The sequence below is a fragment of the Tachysurus vachellii genome, chromosome 6 (assembly GCF_030014155.1).
Source record: "Tachysurus vachellii isolate PV-2020 chromosome 6, HZAU_Pvac_v1, whole genome shotgun sequence".
In the NCBI taxonomy this organism is placed as follows: Eukaryota; Metazoa; Chordata; class Actinopteri; order Siluriformes; family Bagridae; genus Tachysurus; species Tachysurus vachellii.
In genome coordinates, this window is record NC_083465.1 from 17732112 (window position 1) to 17753300 (window position 21189).

General features: G+C 42.0%; 1 protein-coding gene across 1 annotated transcript in view; it reads right to left on the reverse strand.

Moving 5' to 3' along the window:
* Positions 1-19386, reverse strand: part of bcl11aa (BCL11 transcription factor A a) — a 44531-nt gene extending 25145 nt beyond the window's left edge. Inside the window, exons 1-2 of the mRNA XM_060872620.1 lie at positions 18909-19386; positions 15317-15652 (exon numbers count right to left, since the gene is read on the reverse strand). Of these exons, the coding sequence (XP_060728603.1) occupies positions 15317-15652; positions 18909-18963 (391 nt within the window). The 5' untranslated portion in view covers positions 18964-19386. The remainder of the gene's footprint in view (positions 1-15316; positions 15653-18908) is intronic.
* Between the last annotated feature and the right edge of the window lie 1803 nt (positions 19387-21189).

The window sequence follows — 21189 nt, forward strand, 5'->3', positions numbered from 1 at the left end:
TCAGAGCAGGTGAAATCCCAGTGGTCATCTTGACTCAACCATGTGCAACATCTGAACAGCATCCTGTGCAGCTGTGTGTATATGTGTGCTTCATTTGTACACAAATACTGTAAGCCCAGCGAGACCCTACACCTGCTTCAACTGCCACAAATGGCAAAAGCAGTGGAGAGAACACCAAAAGTTACAGTTTGAAAAACAAAAGCTATTTGCACACAAACACACACACAGGCCTAGCATTTTGTATGTGGATGCATATAAAATGCTGCTTCTGTGTGTGAATCTGTGCTGTGCGGCAGTGTGATGGCTGGTGTCAGTTTCACTCTGTCTTTCAGAACTCTCTCTGGCTCATAGCTGGGCCTCAGTGACCAGTTGGCCTTTAAAGACATGAAAGGGGCCAGTATCTCTGCTGCCGCACCATTCAGCCATACAAAATGCAAACAAACAGCCCGCCAGGCACAGAGGACCAGGGAAAGCCGGGCACTGGAGAACACAGCAGCCATGCAGTGCCAGTCCAGAGAGAGACAGAGGGAGAGAAAACCCCCCACGTCTATCAGCTTTAGCCATCTCAACATCTTCAGCCAGCATGGTATGAAAGCTCCAGAGTCTAAGATCAGTGAAGCATTGGAAGTGCAGCCACTCAAGAGCTGCACAAGCACCGCTGCAGCTGCAAAAATAGTCATAGAGGCAGTGACTTTGTGGCTACTGATACAGCTGAGATCTCTCTCACACTCACACACACATACACACACATACACACAAAAACTAACCAGAATCCCCTAGTGCACACCATCTCTCACATGAGGCTGACCAGCAACTTATCAAAAGCATTAACAAGTTTCTGTTAAAAGGCTATAAAAGTCTCTCAGGGTCATAGTTCAGGCTGACAGCTCTGGAGAACAGAGTAGAATGGCTTATGGAAGCAGAGTAATGCATTTAACAGTGCACAGTTTTAAAAATGGAATGTTGCAGAAAAAAGTGTGATAGGAAGGGTGAGAAAGAAAGAGAGAGAAATACTCCTACACAGACCCCTGTGTGTGTTCACTGGAAAGCCAGAGTCATAAAACAGTGAACAAAGAGCAGCTAGCCTGGCACAGTGTGTGTGAGAGAGAAAGACAGAGAGGGAGGGAGGGCGAGGGATGGGAGGATGAGTTTGCCAAGATGTCAAAATTGTCTCAGGAGCTACAGAGAGATGCAGGCAGAAAGTTAGCCACTGTTTCTATTGATTGGCCCTTGCTGGAGAATACTTGGAGGATCAAGTTCAGACACTCACCCTCACCACTCCACAAAAAGATAGGTACCTGCTCTTCCTTTGACTTAACCCATATTGCCTGGGTGCCACTCAATAAAAAAAATCATACAGTGTCATACAAAAATCAGTTTTGGGCTGTTCTAATAAAGTTATCAAGATCTATTAAAAGCAATGATATGGGTTCAGATGTAGCACTGGAATGCCACACAAATACACACCAACACACATGCACGGCACATCCTGGCCAGTGAGACGTTCTTCAGGCAAACTGTTAATAAAAGGCACTTTAGTGAGACCCCACACAACCCAAAGCAAACATTACAGACCCTCCTGCCTCTGAAAGCGGCTGAAACCAGGCGTGCTGCAAATACTTCAGCCATTCCACAAACTCATAACAGCAAACTTAAAGAATGAGAGAGAGAGAAAGAAAGAGGAGTGAAATGGCATTAAGGAAAGGAAAAATAAACAAAAGGCTATGTCCAACTTCTTTTACTCCATCACAACTTTAATGCACTCCAGGAATGAAGAGAAGCTCCATTAGAAATATGCAGTGGTGTGATGTGGTATTTAGGACATTAAGCATGAGAGCTCTGTCTGCCTGTCTAAACAGAAACTGAGCCAAGACCAATGTACCTCAATAACCTAACCAGCAACTGGCAGTAAATAACACACAAAAAAAGTTTTAAGAGTATGAATAAACGGAATAGCCAATTACTCTCTCTCTTTAAAAATACAAAATATTCAGGCCAATTATACCTCCGTAAATGCCCTTGCACTGAAAAGTGAGGGGGCAGGTTTCACGATGATGCTCAGGCCAAAGAGCGACCACAGGTGGCTATGTGGAACTGGAGGGCATGTGCATTAATCATTGGTACCAATCTTTTGGTCCCCCCACACAAAAAAAACACCAAAATATGCCACGGTAAACTTAATCCATACATCACCCTCTGCCAGTGTTGACCCCATTAGCAGGGTCTCCCTCCTGGCATTAGCAAAGCATAGCCAGTCCCATGATGGAGCAGTAGATGATGATCATTGCCTCCCACTGCTCCTCTACCCTCTGCTGCTCCCACGGACTCAGGGACAGCTATAGGACAAAGTGGTGTGCAAAACAGGGAATCTGGAACAGTAGCTAATCCATCTCTAGCTGTTTTTTTTTTTCAGAATGGTTTACAATTCTGGGTTCGAAGGTATACCATGAGAGGGCATTGCACCAGAGGTCAGTGTGTCTAGGCCAGATGAGCTTTTCCTGAAGCAGGGTCCAGTGCTCCGACCCCAATCATTTTACATGTAAATAAGCCATGTAGCCAGTCTCACAGTGCAACATTTAACATTCATTGTAATACCAGCTGCCTCACACAGCTCACACAAATTTACATGACCCTGTCACTTCAAAAAACTCTCTTAGACCAAACCAAAGTATCATTCTGCACAGACATTCACTAATAATACACAGCCCATTTCTGAGCTCACACACTTTCACATCCACATACCCTGTTATAGCTCTCAACCATCAGTCTGAATACAGAAACATTAATATGTCGGTCAGCCAGCTCTGGTCACTGGAGAATACTGAATTTATATTTAGTTGGCGCCCAAAAAAAATTATCTAATTTATCGAATGTTCTGGACCGAGAGCTTCCTTTTAGACTGCACTCAAGCACCCACACAAATAAATATTACTGGTCACCATCACACACATTTGGAGAAAAGAGCCAGATTCTGCACTGTAATAAAATAGTTATTAAAAAATGCATCCACACACTTTAAACAGTCGGATAAAATGATTTAGTGTAATGGGCTATGTATTTCAGAATCAGATCATAAGTAAAACTCTAACAGCCATGATAATAGTTGATAGTGTATGATGTGAGATAGTGTCAAGATAGTGTATGATGTGAATGTTTTCAATATGATTGCGATCATTCAGCATGCTACAGTATGTTACCTGTAGGTGAGTGCATACATTCTATAGGTAGGACTACAGCAGGTGTGTTTAACGGTTTAACTGGTTTCTAATCATTCAAAACATTACTGCCCTCTGCTCTGTCTCTGGCATTCACCTTTAATACAGCAGTTAGCTAGCAGCAGGTGGGGATCAGGGGTGTGTTTCTGATAAGACAGAGTGCATTTATTAACTTCTATTCTTAATGATAGAAACCTGCTGTCTCCTATATGACTGCCAATCTACTAAAAGCACAACCATAACCAGTCGACTGTAGCACACAGCAGGCAGACAGAGTGGCTGTCAGGGCCAAAGCGCCGCCTCTCTGGACCTCAAAGGGTCAGAGCCAGGCCTGGTTAATCAACAACCGCCAAGCTGAGAGAGCCAGAGAAAGAGGTTAAGCATCCAATGCTAAAGAACCTGGCATGCTCAATCAATAACATAGACCTTTCTCAAACTACAAATTGGCCCTGGGTTCTTTTGAGCATTTTCCATCCTAAATAAAGCAAGGGAGTGAGCTGGAAAAAGATGACTGAGTCATGAAGCTGGTTTCCAGCTGGACCTGGGGAGGGAGCCAGGGGGTGAGTAGGGTGATGAATAACTGAGCTCCGGTCAGAGCTGGCCTAGGGTTCACTAGCCATCCCTCAGAGGAAGAGGAGAAATCGATGGCATCCGCTGCTGACGGGTATAAGTGGGTCATACATCAGGGGTCCAGAGGTCCAGCACTGCTTAGCAAGCATAGACTCGGCAGCCAGGCTGGAGCACAGCCGGCAGTGACAGGCACCATAGAGGAAATGTCCCAGCTAGGGCACACACAACATGCGGCACTTTCCACCTCAGCCGCATCTTAAGCGATTCTCTTCTGTAGCCTTAAACCACCACCTGACGGTTTTAAAAGTTTTTGAAAAAACACTACTGCACCAGTCCTGGTGAAATATAATTTTTATGAAGTAAATTGTTTTTACCCCATTTAAAAATTCTACCTTTTTTATACCTCCCCTGTCTATTCTACAGTTGGGGATCGGCAGGCTATTGCCGTTATCAGAACAAGACTTTCTTTTTTCTTTTTTCCTTTTGTTTTTCTTCTTCAAGGTAAGGCAAGTTGACAGAGCACTGGCTACAAGGCCAGCTAACCGGTCTAGACTGGTTCTGGCATGGAGAGGTGCTGGCAGTGAAAAGTGTAGTGTCGTTTTTTGCCTTCAGCCAAAAAAGAACTGTTGATGTATCGTCAGCAGGTTTGGTGGCAGAAAGAAAGAGAGCATGATGAAGGGAGAGCAGGCAAGAGAGAGAAAGAAAGAAAGAAAGAAAGAAAGAAAGAAAGAAAGAAAGAAAGAAAGAAAGAAAGAAAGAAAGAAAGGCAGAATAAGCAGAGGCGGAGAGTGACAGTGAGCGAGAAAGAGAGAGGAGGGTAAGAGAGATTGAAAAGGCTAGATAGAGCAGAGGCTATGACACTGTCTCATCAAATGCCTGGACTTCAGCCAAGTTCATCTGTTAATGGACAACCACCGTAGGGCCCTACCCCCCAACCGACACACTCCCCCACCTCCTCCCTTTCCTCCCTTCCTCTTTTGCTCCAACTCTCCCAAACATTCGCTCTCTTTCTCTCTCCCCTATTTTCTATCTGAAGAAAGCTAGACATAGATTATTCCTGCGCTTTTCCCTTTTCTTTTCAAGATAAACAAAGTGCTTCAGGTTCAGGGCACACCCTGGGACCCCTGACAAAGCCATCTATCATCCTGTCTGGCTAAGCCAGTCTGACCACACTGAGCCCGAGGAGACTAATGGAGCCGCTGGACAATTTTGCCTTTGTGCGGCTGCCCCTTCTGCACCAACATCCCCATTCCAGCGGCCATTCACACACAGATGTGCTCGAACAGTGCCTCTGAGGTCTGGATGTAGTAGCCCTTGTCTCTCTCAGAGAAGCAGGAGATCCAAAACCAACGAAACCAACCAAATCAAAACTAACTTTATGATAGAACTGCCAAACCGAGAGAAAGAGAGGTTGGGGGTGGTTGGGTGGTTGGGGACTTGGGGGAAGCGAGTTGAACAGTTAGCATCGTCTTCAGACGTGTTGAGACACATGCGGTTGCTGGAGCTTCCCAGAGAATGACATGCAGTGGATTAAAAAAAAAGGAAAGATGAAAGAACAAGAGAAGGATAGAGAATAGGAGAGAGAAAAAAAATCAGCTGTCACTTATAGGGATTTGAAAAGTAAGAGCTGTTTTTCTGTTTTTTCTTTCACATTGTTTTTTTTTTTAAACCAGCAGCACTGTAGCACTTAACTTATCTCAAAAATGTTTTAAGTATAACATACAGATTTATTGACAAATCTTGTTAAATCAGTTTTCAGAAAAAGACACTAAAAGGCCCTGCTCTCAACAGGTTACTTGGCAGTGAGTATTGTAACTAGCCATTGTCAACAAGGAGAGACTGACATGGCACTGTCCTATTGTTCAGGCAGATATCTGATACTGAACAAGGATTAGCGCAGAAAAACATAAAGCACCCCTTGTACTTTAAACAACAACATAAAGCGTCCTCCAGACTGGTAGTGTGTGTTCTGTGAGCTAAAGTGAAGAATGTGGAGAAGTTTATTCTCTGTCTGTTGTGTGTGTGTGTGTGTGTGTGTGTGTGTGTGTGTGTGTGTGTGTGTGTGTGTGTGTGTGTGTGTGTGTGTGTGTTCTCTGAGCTGAGAGAACAGGCTAGAGGCAGAAGTGTCCTTTGGGGATAGGTTCCTGTTCAGAGCACAAACAGACAACAGCACACACACAGTTCACAACCCCCGCTGTGAAACAAACAGCCCAGTGCCTTTGCCAGGATCTAAGCCCATCTCACGAACGCACACATAAACAGTACCCACACATCACTGTGCAGATACAACTACGTTCCATCCAGGACGCAGAGCAGGCCATGCCACTGACAAAACAAACATCTCTCAAGAAACATTTCTCAAGAACTGCAGAGCTCCTCTACCCCACAATTCTGTTAAGCCCATCTGCTGCCTCTATCAACAAGAGATCAGCCAGCAAGAGTGATAGAGCTGTACACAAAAGCAAAGAAAGAGACTAAATGACAAGATTAGACAAACCGGAGAACACTAATGAGAGGTAAACACACCGAGCAAGGAGAAGAGGTGGAAGTCAGAAAGAAAGAGCAAAGTGAAAAAAAAATTGAGTGAGTGAGAATGTCTTCTTGTAGTCATTTAATCACTGAGCGGAGTGGACTAATCAGCCTCTAATACAGAGATCAGGCACTTCCTGGATGGAGTGCTCATCCCTCTCACTGTGTGTCTACTAAACCTCCGGCGTCATTTCACTGTTTCTTTACCCATTTTGGAACGATAAATTATCCATTAGATTTCATCATATCTTACTAAAGCAATTACATCAAGAAAATGATAGCGTGTGTGGAATCAATTATGCATGCCCTTGGCCGGAGACCAGAGGCTGGGAAGTCAGAGAAGGCAGTTACACACACACATACACACACATGCTCACACACACACACATGCTCACACACACACATGCTCGCGCAAATAAGACATACTTACACACACTCACACAACAACAAAGACATAGACAAACACACCGGCACTAAAATAACACACCCACAAATAAAGATGACTCTGGATCCTGGATTTCACAGATGTGCCCCATCAGTTCATCTTACTGCCTAAAAAGTTCATGCACTTAATAATTTATTTGTGCTCTGGATACGGTTTCCCAGCTGAATATTAACAACTTTGAAGCATGCTCGTAGCCAGGGTAGGGCTAAAAGAGTCCTGAGGAAACAGTGCCTGCTGGGTCCCCCTGGCCCCGGTGCTCACCACCACCACCCCCACCCTGCTCCTCCTCCTCCTCCTTCTATCTCTCTCTCTCCTTCTCTTCCTTCTTTCCCCCTTGCTTTCCCTCTCTCCCTCCCTCCGCCAACGTGTCCATTAGCGAAACGTTGCGCACTCCTCCGAAACATACACAACTTATTTTTCCCTCCGATTAAAAATTCCGTTTCATGACAATGGAGATTTTAGCATTCCCTTGAAGCGCTTCACACAACACTGGTATGCAAAAAAGGGGGGAAGACAAGATGATATATATAATCAAAATAAGATATTTAAAATAAATATTCCTTTGAGGGTTTTTGTTTTGTTTTGTTGTTCTTTTGATTAATTTGCATTTTTTAATCTTATTTTAGGACATTATATTTCACTGACAGCTTTCACATTGTTTTTTCTATTACATATGGAAGTTATTTTCTTTGGGGAACGGCAGAGACAGATACAAAGCATGGCATGCGTGGGTGTGTGTGTGTGTGCGTATGTACGTCTAATATCGCAACTACAATTTCAGAGCCATTTACACATATAGAAAGAGACTCAACAAGGGTCTTAGCATGTTAATAGAGACGGCTCACTCACAAACCCTCAAACCCTAACAATTACGAGAGAGAGAAGGTGTATGTGTGTGTGTGTGTGTGTGTGTGTGTGTGTGTGTGTGTGTGTGTGTGTATGAATACTGTTTAACATCTGCTTCCGCACAGGGGAGGTGGGGTACATACAGATTTGGCTGTCTGCTGAGCTTTATATGTATACACATCCCCCAGCCACAGACAGAAGTGTGTGAATGTAGAACATTTGTGTGTGTGTGTGTGTGTGTGTGTGGGTGTGTGTGTGTGTGTGTGTGTGTGTGTGTGTGCGTGTGTGTGTTGGAAAGAAGAAGGAGCTTGAACGTGTTGCTGTGTGCGTGTGTGTTGCCGTGCTGAGGCTGATCAGTAGTGATTAACTGCGGCGCCGTATGCAAAGTGCTTTAATGAAGGGGTGCAGAGTCATCATGTAAATTAAATATGTCAAATCTCCTGGTGAACTTTCAATCTTCACGTGCAAAACGCTGCTTTCATTTACATCCTGCACTACTTTCCTCAGGAAAAAAGCCAAGTCATATATGCATTTTTACCTTTTTCTCTTTTTTTGTAAATAACCTTCCCCTGTGTAAAGGAGCACACACACACACACACATACACACACACGCACACAAAAAACACCCACACACACACACACACGCACACGCACATACTCTCCCCTCAGAAGGTCTGACAGGCCGTGCTGATGTGTTCGGAATGCACATGGTAATAGGCCAATCAAAAATGCAAAACAATTGGCAATTACTGAGAGGATCTAATGGTCATTAGAATTTACAACTAGGTAATGAACTAAAGTCTGCCCATACCATGCATATTCATAAAGCAATTTAGGCCTTGAAGATTAAAGAAGTGCTTAAAATTCAAATGAGCCTGAGCAAATTATCAGTAAGATTCAGTCAGGAAGTAGGGAAGTAGGGGCTTGTGTACAAGTGTGTGTAAATGTGTGTGTGTGTGTGTGTGTGTGTGTGTGTGTGTGTGTGTGTGTGTGTGTGTGTGTGTGTGTGTGTGTGTGTGTGTGTGTGTGTGTGTGTGTGTGTGTGTGTGTGTGTGTGTGTGTGGGGAAATGCAGGCATGTCTTCTGTTTAAGCGTTTACGTGTGTCTAAGCAAGCAGTGTGCCATTTTCCTGCTAACTAGGTTTTGTTAACAGGAAAAAATATATATATACGTATATATTGTTTAGTTTTATTTTTCAAACTGAATAACTGAATTAATATTAATAAAATGAATCTGTGCTGCCATTATATTGTTCCTCATAAAACCCTAGCTGTGGTAGTTATCGGAGGACAATAACGGCAAAGGAAATATTGTATTGGTATTAAATATAAAGTTAGAAATACAGTGCGTTGAAGACCATGAGGTGCTATAACTATCTATTGCAACAAAATATTTTATATTAAAACATCTAAATATATGTGTCAAAACATCTTTGTAATCATATTAGTAACATTCATTAACCATGAATGCAGCATAGTTTCGATGTAGTACCACCCAAAAATAAACGTATTGGCAGGCAGGCAGGAGATGTGACAGACTTTGGTGTGCTGTGTGAAGGGTCTTGACCCCCGCAGACACGGCCCGTGAGCTGCCGGATTACGCTCTAAACAACAACTTTAGTTCAGATAAACACCATTCTGTACTGACACACACACCACAAATACACAAACACCCAAATGTGTGTATCCACTCTGGAGTTTTTAAGTCCCGAGTTATGACTTTTCCAGAAAAAAAAAGTCACAGTCAAGAAGAGTTTGCCCTGTTATTTGTGTATGCAGAAATTTCTTTTCAAATGTTTGCATTGCACATACACAATAGCAGCTATAGTTTTGCTTAATATTGGCATGCCCAATAACTCTTTGAACAAACAAGCTTAATAATGTGCTTAATTAAACTGTGTGCATGCAGTGTTGATGTAAAGCGTCATTAGGATCCATGAATATGCAAAACTATGAAAAAAACATCTGTATGCTTTCCCAAAAATAAAAATATCAGGTTTCCCCTCTCCAGTGTATACCTCTACTACTGTGAGCTGCAGAGAACACACATACACACACACACACCAAGAGTCACTAAAACTAGGCAAGCCTCCAATACTAACATGAGCACAGCAAGCAATCAGCCAATTCACACACAAGCAGAAACACATACACACACTAGGTCAGGTCTTGGCACACATCGTATTAAATGGGCACATGTCTGAGAAGTGTGTCATAGATTTGAGTGACTTGTAATATATTCCATGCTAGTGCTGACTTTTAGTTTATTCTCCGATATAACCGTAAGCAAGTAACCAGCATCTGTAGTTTATCTTCGCAGAGTAGCTGCGTGTGCTGGAAAGACATAAAGTTGTAAGAAGAGAAGAAACGCAAAACAAAAAAAGGAGAGCCCTGAAAGTGCCTAGAGAGAGTCGACTTCTGCCATTTGTAACCATTAGAGCTCAAATGAATTGATCACATTGAGTGTCTTGGATGACAGAAGCTGAAAGTGAGTGGCACTGCTGGTCAAGGTGACCTCACACACTCTGCCCTTTGAAACCTGAGAGACAGATTGAGGAAGAGGAAGAATAGAAGTATCGATAAGCTTGAAAAGGTGACAGTCATATTTCTAGGAGGTGACTGCTTCTATAAAATGAGACCAACACATAATATGTCAGAATTTCTGTGTGTGTGTGTGTGTGTGTGTGTGTGTGTGTGTATAGAACAGTAAAGGTAAACAGAATAGTAAAAGCCTAGCCCACCCTTGGCTGCCAGTCCTGATCTGTGCCAACTCTCCTCTGGCAGCGTCCACTGAGGGATGTCCTGTTGCAACATTGCCAACTCACATAGCCTTTCATGTTTTTCCACACCCCAACACACAACTCGTGTGCATACACACATGCACATATGGCTTTCAGTGACCACAAACAAATGTCGAGTTGCACACAAGCTCATATAAGTGCACTCTCAAACATGTAGCACAGTAATTTCGTATCCTTCATCATCTGTTCCCAAAAGCCCACTCTCTAATTCACTGCAACTTATAAATACATTTTGCAGTACATAAACATTTTTATGGATACACACTCTAAAACATATGACATAATTTTAGAGCTACAACATGACAGAATCCGGTGGGTCTGCACACATATAACCACACACACACTCCAGCTTGGCAATAATATCCCAAAGAACAACTAAAAAAGTTTTAATGTAAAAAAAGGAGCAAAAGCAGCAGAGCTTTGAAGACAGTGGTTACCTGTACAGAGTTAACTATTCCCTAGTCTCTGTTTCCGCAACACAATGCAGATCTCTGATAACATTAGAAAACAGGGATCTCTTATTTCTTTGAATTGCTTTAAACTGTAATTCTGGATCATTCCAGCTCTGAGGCAGAACAACACCATGCACTGAACAATAAGAGGGGGAAATACGGGAGCAGCTTGACGAGAGCCAAGCTTTTCTCCTGTTGTGATGGAGGACCCGCCATTGTCCTGTTGTGGGAGGGTCGCAGGGAAGAAGCGTCACAGGGTGGTGAGACAGAGAGGGTGGCACTGTGCCAGGATGTGCCCGTCTGCCTGCTAAATACCTTTGTTCCCAACAAGCTGGGTTTCACTGCAAGAGCAGGTGAAAAGAACATTTACGGGGTGACGATTTTTTTAATGTTTTCACCCCTTAATAAAAATATTATTATTATTATTATTATTATTATTATTATTATTATTATTGCTATTATTATTATTGTTATTATATAACAATAATAATAATAGCAATAATAATAATAATAATAATAACCATTATTATTGTTGTTATTAATTATTATAGTTTTTGTTGTTATTGTTGTTCTTATTATTACTTTTTTCTTTAAGGGCAGCACAAAAATTCACAAGTCAACAAAAGTGTGTGCCATGGCCCATTAAATGAAAAAAGCAAACGAGCAAAGCCCACCCACCCCCACAGTACACGGCCGACTGGATCATGCAAATCAGTGCTGAGGATGCTGGATATCACAATGCATCTGTGAACTATGCTCAGAGTAAGATCAAACCCATAACTGCTCTAGGAGAAGAGAATTAAACATTATCATCCACCATTAATTAAACTCCATCCCTAAGGACAGCATTATGCATCTTTTTCTATGTTTCTGTTACTCTCTCTCACACACAAACACAAACACAGCACACACATTTTTGTCTTAATATATTTTTAAAGCTCAAACAGGAGTAATTGTAAATATATTCAAGCCGAACACTCTGTGGAGCAATCTCGGCAGTGAAAAAGAAATAAACACGCTTTCTTCAGGAAATTGCAGCCAAGCTACCAGTTGGATGCATATTCATAAAGAGGACCTTTGCAGGTGTTGTACAATGTCATAGCTTTGCGAAGATGGTCATGCGGTGAGCCACTTCCTGATATTTTATGTAATAGTGAAAAAAGAAAGGAGGAAAATGCAGAGAATAAGAGGCTGTGCGTATTCAGAGGTGAAGCATTGCAGCATACAGAGAAATATATGTCTGTCTGAGCCCCAGTCTCAACCTAAATAAAAGGATTATTTTTTCTTTTGTAATGCCTACATAACTCTGATGTAGACACACCCCTATATATTTTCTCATTTTCAACTGTTTCTACAGCAACTACATCACTATCCATTTATCATATCTGTCATCACCATGATGACTTGCACACATGCACATGCACAGTTATGTGCAAACGCAAAGGAGTTTCAGTGAATACTGCATAGGAAATGTCATGTTCAAATGCACACAGACACTCACTGCATTTACCAGCTTTATTTACAAAATCTGATCGTTGATGTACTACTGATAATTAAAAAATTTAAAAAATGCCTGCCAGTGAGGTCACATTTTTAGAACAGAAACTTGCAGGCTGCTCATATGCAAACTAATCATAGAATAGAAATCATTGAACACGGATCCAGCAAAGAGCATTTAAAAAAAAAATTATTATCTGCACTGAGGGCTATTCTGCATGGCTTCAGTATTCCATTGAATCAATCAGTGTATATATTGTACTGGAGTCATCGTTTTTAAAAGGACACCATGGCAAGAGTCTTGACTGTCTAATCTGAAAGTTCACAATTCCAAATCTGGAACCAAAGCAAATTCAGTCTGCAATGTGGACACAATTTTGATAATTAATCTCAAAAAAGGAGACAATCCATTATTTATTACTTTCACACAAACATAATGCACTGAGCATCAAAGAACAAAAATAACTTACTTTTTTAAAAAAGGTACCTTTTATTTGTTAGTCCTCTTGTCCAGTATTGAATATATTAATCGCATTAATGACTAACAGAATTAAAGGGCATTTAATGTTCAACATCAAAATGGCGCAGAAAGGTATAAGAAGAAAAGAAGAATAAAGAGAGGAGAGAAGTAGAAAAGAAAAAGAGTAGACAGGAGATGATAAGGAACACGAGTAGACATGAAGAGAAAGCTGCAGAGTCGATTAGCTCTATACTTTTTGGCTGGGCCCCTTAACCAGGATACATGGTCTATTTGGGGCACACGCACACACACACCTCCGCTCATTGCTCTTTTTTATGTACACACACACAGAGTCCACACACCATTCCTCTGTGACAGCGACTGCCTTTCGTCTCTCTGAGTTACTCTATATGGGATTTGTGATGTTACATCACACATGTAGCTCCATATTTGGTGGCTTGGGCAACACTCTATATGTAATTAGTTAAAATCTTGTCAAGAAATATCTTAAATTAATACAAACAGTAATAATTGCAAAGCAATGCAATAATAATAATAATAATAATAATAATAATAATAATAATAATAATAATAATAATAATAATAATAATAATAATAGTGAAATTCTCCAGTTCTCCCACTCACACATTCACTTAAGTCCTCTTTATTAATATGGTTAATTAATATTTCTGTTGACCTGCCATAGCAGCAACACAGAGACAGGTTGGTAAGGTCCTTCCCACAAAACTGCTTTAAAACATCACAAGCACACATAATACCAGTGACCCAGTGATATCAGCTGAACCCTGCTACATTATGATGTAAATGAGTTTAATAACCCGCTTAGGGTCTGACAGAAACATGAGACGTGTGTGCGATAGCTAGTGAATATAAAGAGGTTGTATAATTTGCACAGAAATGGCATCAACATTTTTTAAAACAAAGGGGTTAACTACACATAGCTGACCCTGCTTACCACAATTATATATTAAAATCTACATCAATCTAATGTATGTGCTGGCTTCAACAACCACAGCTAACCACAGTGTTCGATGAGACTCACTGACTCTAAAGCGTAAGTGAGAAGTGGAAACAGAAACAGCTGTACAGCTGAATTGTGAGGCTGATAAAAAGCCTGTACTGACAGGCCCAAATCACTGGACATAGGACTGAGTGGCCCAGGCATTCCCGAGAACCTGATCTTTGAAGCAGAGGATGACCTGACATACGACCAAGGCAGAAAAACAGGCTGGAGAGACTCACTTACACTTTTTCTGCTCTCTGCAAATGCTCTGTCTAAATCAGCTAAGGCAGATCCACACACATACATTTGTGCAGTCATTTCTAATATTACATAAAAATGACATTCCTATCGCTATTCATGTTATTTATACTTGAATTTACTCAAGACACAGGATTACAGTGGGCTGCATATAAACACTTCTTTTGTAAGGTTGTTTACCATCAAAGTGATAAACTGCCTTGTAATTTTCTGTTACTTTCTGTAGCAGTATTTAATGTTTTAAAAAAAATAACTAGCAGTGTTATAAGCCTGTCCCCAAACATTCAAGGAGAACTGACTAGCCTTCCAATGGTCTTTGATTTTCAGTCAGAAAAGCATGCGGTTACACTTATATGGATAAGACGTGGCCGTTAAAAAAAATACAATGAACTCAAGCTGCATCTGAGTAAACCACATGAGAGCTTATAAGCTATACAGAGCAGGATTTCCCATGGGCCTGTGGATACACACTGAAGGGACTGGCTCTCCTGAAACACCAAGGTCTTCACCATCTAGCCCTAAGGCGTCCCAACTACCCTTTTTTGTCTTCTACCCTCAACTACCCTCTCATTTCCTCATTCTCTTGATGGGTATACACTCCTCCTGACAAACGCTTAGTGCTCCAATCGCCGATCACAAAATGGCAACTTAAAGCAAGGAGTGGATTTAATTACTGTAAAAAAACACCAGTGTGAAACCATAATGTATTTTGGGGTAATACCTGAGCAGTTTTAACTGCTTAGCTGCTCAAAAACACAGACAACTGAAAGGACAGGAGGTAAAACTAGACACACTCATTTGCCAAAACAAGCATACAGCTAGTGGTTTAGACAAGTGATGCATGCTTAAAGACTGAGTTTAATTTTAAAAAATCCCACCCAGTCAGAAAGTGAGAGCTATGCTGACTCTAAACTGCGCTGATCTCTTGATGATAAATCACAACAAAGAATTTTTTTTCTTCGACTTCATGCTGTAGCAGAGCAATGCAATATTATGATATATAAGCCCTCATCCCCCCCATCTCCACCCTCCCAACACTGAAAAGTGTCTCCAGAGTTGTGGATGAGAACTCCACAGAGAGAACATGTGTGTGCGATATGTAGACTACACATCCACAAGTGCATCACAAACGTTCTTAACACATACCTACGAAAAACACGCGCACACACAGCATGCAACCGCATTCCTGTCCTTGTCACAGTCTTTTGGGATATATTTACCTGTTATGTGTTCCTGTTTCGGACAGATTCCTCGGGAAGACGTTGACAAGCAATCGTCGTCCTCCGGTGTGACCTGGATGCCCACCTCCACGGGGTTGGATGCTCTCCTCAGCTCGCCATGCGAGGGAGAAGGGGGCTTATCCACTGTCTTGTCCATGCACATGGTGCCATTGCATTGCTTCCTTTTGTGCTCAATAAAAATGAGGATATCCCCCAAAGGGAAGTTCATCTGACACTGTCCGCAGGTAAGCAGGTCCTGGTCTCCTTCTGGAGAGACCTGTACCAGCCCATGATGTTCCTGCCTTTCCTCTGAGACCACGGACGACAAGGGCTCGGCTGCTCATGGGAGAGAGCGCCGTTCAAGACACAACAAACAAGAGACAGACAGAGGAGAGGGGCAGAAAGGAAATCAGTGATTAGTGGTATTCTGATGGACACAACATGACTGAGTAGCAAATTCATAGCAAATATATTGCATATATTTCTAGAATATTTGGCACAACCATCACTCTGCAAAGAGACAATTAAATTACTATTATTATAATTATTTTAAAGAATGCTGTTCCCAAAATTATTTTAAAAAATTTGTTGTTCCATAATTTGGAAAACTTACACCGAAGAGGGTTTTATTCTTTTACCAGCAAACTAAATAGTAGTATTGCTGGACTAATGCAATATCTTGGACAGAAAAATGTATTTCTCTCCCAGATGATACAGGAGGCATTTTCACCATTTACAAAGCTGCTAGAATCACACTTTAAGAAAACTTCAAATCACCCTCAAAGTATTATTATTGTTGTTGTTATTATTAATAATAACAACAACAATAATAATAATAATAATAATAATAATAATAATAATAATAATAATCTTATTATTCTTGTTCTTGTTCATTTATTTATTTATTTAGAAAATACATACAGGACAAGATTTTTTTTCAAGTGTCCGGATCACGTGAATTAATTTAACCTTCACCCCAAGTGCACAGAAAGGGGGTAAAATGTGCAGTGAGCGCAACCTTCATCACAAGCTGCGAAAGCTAAAGCGCGGAATAAACGCGATGTGGCCACAGACTACTGCTTTAGATCTTACGTTATTCAACAGAACCCCGAAATGTGGGTTCCTGGATTGACTTGCTTGAACATTTGTCTCTTTGTGCACCAATTCCACAACAAATCGACAAATCAAGTTGTTTATATAAAAAGAAATTGTTCTGACTTCTATTCCTAAACTTCTTCTGGTTTTTCCTAGCAGCCTTGACTGTACAGTATAAATCTATAAATAAATCTATAAATACAGTCGCTACTATATTTAGGCAATATAGACATCTATAGGTTAATTGATACAGGCCATCATGTTTTTTGTAGGAATCGTGTGCAATAAATAAATAGAAATGTTAGATAAATACGTTCACTTCACTCTCTCCTGTTTTCTATAACTAAATAAAACTACACCGTTTCCTTCTCTCCTTTTTTGTCTATATTAAAAAAAACGTAACAGTGAGTGAAGAACTAAATACCCTCAACAAATGTAAACGACTATAAGAGCAGTTTCAAAGATTAAACTGACCAGGAGTGTCAGTCGGATATGGAATAGAATTGTCTTGTAAAAGTGCTGTTACGCAGTTTACCTTTACGCGCGATTAATTCCGCCTCATTCCCAAAAAAAATCTCACTACAGTCTCAAAAAGATCAGTCAATGTATGCGTTTTAATGGTTTAGATTTTTTAACTATTGATCACGAATACAAGCGCGAATAAACTGATGAATGGTTGATGTGTTTGTTACTTAAGTGTCTGTTTAAAACAAGAGGAACGTGGTCTCTAAAAGTAGTGTTTTAATGAGTTCTACCAAGGAATTGGTTTTAGACAATCCAAGTAGGTTAGGAGTTATCCAAGACGTTGAAAAGTCAGTGTAAACGCTTATTAGGATTGTTCATTCAAAAGAAAGCATATTCTGTGTATGCATATTTTCAGTTCGATTAGAGTTTTTGTGCAGTTTGTGCAACAGGCCAAAGCACGCATGGGTCCAGGAGGAGAAACCGATCGATTTGTTTTAAAGCGCTTAGAGGTGTCTATAATACCTCTATCTCTATGCTGTCGTTAAATATGTAGATAGAGGTGGCGGTAAAATTGCTCAGGTTCAAGTTCATTTCCAGTTTGTGATCGTAGTGTGCCTCCTAGCGACGGGTGTCACACACACATACGCACACTGATCATTGGGACACTACGGAGCAGCTACGGGACGCCGCTGTGTGTGTGTGTGTGTGTGTGTGTGTGTGTGTGTGTGTGTGTGTGTGTGTGTGTGTGTGTGTGTGTGTGTGTGTGTGTGTGTGTGTGTGTGTGTGTGTGTGTGTGTGCGTGCGTGCGTGCGTGTGTGTGTGGAAACCTAATAACGTTACACGATACGTTACGATGTTACAACAACGCGGATTTGTATCAAGCATGTTTATCCTTAAAGGTAGTGTAACACTTCTTGGAGCTCGGTGCCGTCTGATAACACGGTTCTGGCGTTTTTCCATAAGCTCCACAGTCCCGAGCATGTTTATGGCTCTGTTATAAATGATAGAACTTTGTGCGGCGGATGATTTCTCAATGAACACTTTTTGTGCTCTACTATATCGCCAAAAAAGCACGCGAGCTTCCAGAACAAGTCTGAAATGGTGTTCCTTGGGAGATCTAGTAAAATAGTTCAAATTACTGTGCAATGTCGTGTTGCTTTAAGGTCACCAGGTAAAACAAGATACAACTCATTAAAATAAAATAGAACTAGACTATGTTACTACTTTTGTAGTTAATGCGTTCCAGTCAAGCAGGTAGAAATGATTATCTGCGAATATAGTCGTATTCCTGTTGCTTTCGATAAAATATTCTATATTACCTCGGGTTAATCCACAGGATCTTTACATTCTGATCAACACCTGCCGTGCTTCAACTTTGGAAATAAAAAAAACTCTTGCTTATAGGTTAGATCGATAAAATTGTGGCTGATATACGTGTAATTTCCTAAAAGCGAGCGAGCGTCTTTCCTCCCGGCTCCAGCGCTGCTTCTTACGGTACACGCGGCGCTTGTAAACATACAGACACGAGATTTTTTTTCCCAATCAAAATGCACTTCCACTTTTTTTTGAAAATCTTCCAAAAACAGCGCGCGAGGAGGGGAATTTCTGCCAGTAGTCACTCTAAATCAGCCTTACGACAGAGTCGCAACAGTCAAACCGAAGCATGCGTACCTACCATAGTCCGATACCTTAACGCCTCTTAGGTGGCCGTAGAGACCGTGGCACGTGCGTGCAAAGAATTTAGTGCTATAAAACTTTCCAAATTTCAAGAAAGCGGCATTTGGACGAAAGTTAGATTATGACTTTGAACGGAAAAAAGCTACGCGTAAAGGTAATCTGGTCAATGGAAAGGCTTGCTGCGCTCCTCGGTGAAGTCCACTTGACCGCGATCTGCGCTGTCCGCCGTCCGGTGTGCCTTCGCAGTGTCACGCTCTCCGTTACGGGTTTTTTCCTTCTTTACGGAATATTACAACACCGGACCAAGAAAAGATGAAGGTGCACAAGACCTGCACAACACAAAGAGTATACTTACGCGAAAAATCCCGTTTGCTTAAGTGCTGGGGTTTGCCTTGCTTGCGGCGAGACATGGTGGTTGGCGACGGCTTTCAGCTCGGTTCACATCGGGAGAGCCGGGTTAGCGGGGAGACTCCAGAGAAAATATCTTCATCAATGCCTTTGACATCCAAAATAAATTAGAAATAATGCAAAGATGGCGCGGGGAAGATAGATAGTGGGATAGCCGTCATGGCTTTTTTTTGAAAAGAGAGAGAGAGGGAGAGAGGGAGAGATGAAAAAAATGGCAAAAGCCCCCCTGAGCTGCAAGTTCAAGTGCGGACGTGACGTCCCTGCGAACTTGAACGTCAGGAGATGGATGGACACAGACATACAAAACATGGGCAGGGCAAAACCGGGGAGTGGGAGGAGGGAGTGGAAATAACAAAACCAATGGACACTCATTAGGGGCTGGACATGAAAAATAGACCCGGAGAAGCCAATGGACAGAGAGATCAGGGGGCCGGACAAGAGGCGAGAGAGAGAGAGAGAGAGAGAGAGAGAGAGAGGAAGACAGAGGGGGAGAGAGAGAGAGAGTGAGAGGTGTTTAATGAAAGCAGCGTGCGCATTGTGTGTGTGTGTGTGTGTGTGTGTGTGTGTGCAGGGGGTGGACGTAGGCACACAGACCACGAAAAGCCAATGGACATGGGGGGGCTGGACATGCGATATGCAAGGGGAGGGGGAAGAGAAACCTTTAATATAAACGGCTTCAGTGGACACCCATCGGGGCTACTAGGTACGGTGGAGCCGAAACACGCGTTCAGCTCCTGCTCTGGATGAAGTGCACCAGACTGTGCAATTTCTTTAAATGGAAAGAACACTTAGAAGTACACTAAAACCAAACAGTAAGAGCCAACAGGACAGACAGGTTCCGCGCAAAACGGTGAGATGTCGAAAGGGCGTGTTATGACCCAGACATGCGCTCCGGGAACCTCTCCAAAATATTGCCTGGTAAATAAAGCGTCAGCGAAGTGAAGGTGTTTTTTTTTTTTTTACTAACGTTGTAGGTGGGGCATACTACAAATACTACACAAGCAAAGTTTTAAAACACACAACACAGTGACGAATATATCACGGGAGCAGCCCACTAAAAAGGGGGGCCGCCGTAATAAGTTTCAGATGTGTTCGGGTCAAGACGGCACTGGAGGAGAGGGAGGGGGAGTGGGGGGTTCATGTAAGCTTTTCAACTCCGCGCGGATTTTGGTTATAAGATGCTCAAAACAGCTCCAAAGCTTTCTAAATAATGATACGTAAAGAGCGTATTACAAAGGCGATGACTAAAAAGGCTTCCATACGAGGTGGGAGGAAGAGAGAGACACGCATCTATGCTGAAGTAGCTCAAGTATGAGTAGACTAAAGCGAGCGCGCGACAGAGAGAATCACGGAAACGAATAACCGAGGACAGTCTGCAGGGGAAGGGGAGAAAAAACTAGGTGATTCTGAGAAAGCAAAGGACCTGCGCTGGAAGGGGAATCTCCGTGATAATGTGTGGCCAGTGAGTGAGTGAAAATGTTTTACAGGTTATGTATGGTGTCTTCCGTTTTGGACGAATATCGATCGACGCGCGCGGTAGCTTTGCGTTATCTACTGCAGCAATAAGTGTCAAGCCCCATCCGAAAGTGTCACGGGGTTTGGATAAGACCTTCGTCACGCAAGATAGACAGGTCATGCTCACCAAGTGATATGTGGACCAGAGTTAACTTGGTTAATGCGCAAAAAAAGATTAAGGCGTGTAATCCATTTTCCCCGCGGGCTTTAAGAAATTTTGACAGTAGAGCTAACATATCGAGGACTATGAATGTCGTGCATACACGAGCAGGACAGACTAAGAACTTCCGTTTAATGTTACCTTAATGATTCTCATGTTGGCTACTCGTGTGCATTACCCAGCTGCAATGATCTTTTGATTGAGTGGTGTGATGGTCTGTCGGAAGCGACCACATTAGACGACTTTGTTTCCTGTAAGCTTTCTGAGTCCGACTGGCGCTCACTACTTTGCGCAACGAAGAAGAAAAATATCTCTGTCTTACCCAAGGGACTGTATATAAGACTTAAATGCTATAGACTCTATGGTCTGACCATACCTTGAACGCTTTGCGATGCGTGTTCAAAAACCAAGTCGTGCGTTATATTTAGCGTTACCATCGCGAGTGTTTTATAGAATCTGATTAAATGTGCAATAATGCAAAGTCGCACGGGAATTGCAGAATGCATATTGCATCGATTTCGGACAAATGTACTGCATTAAACCGAATTAATGT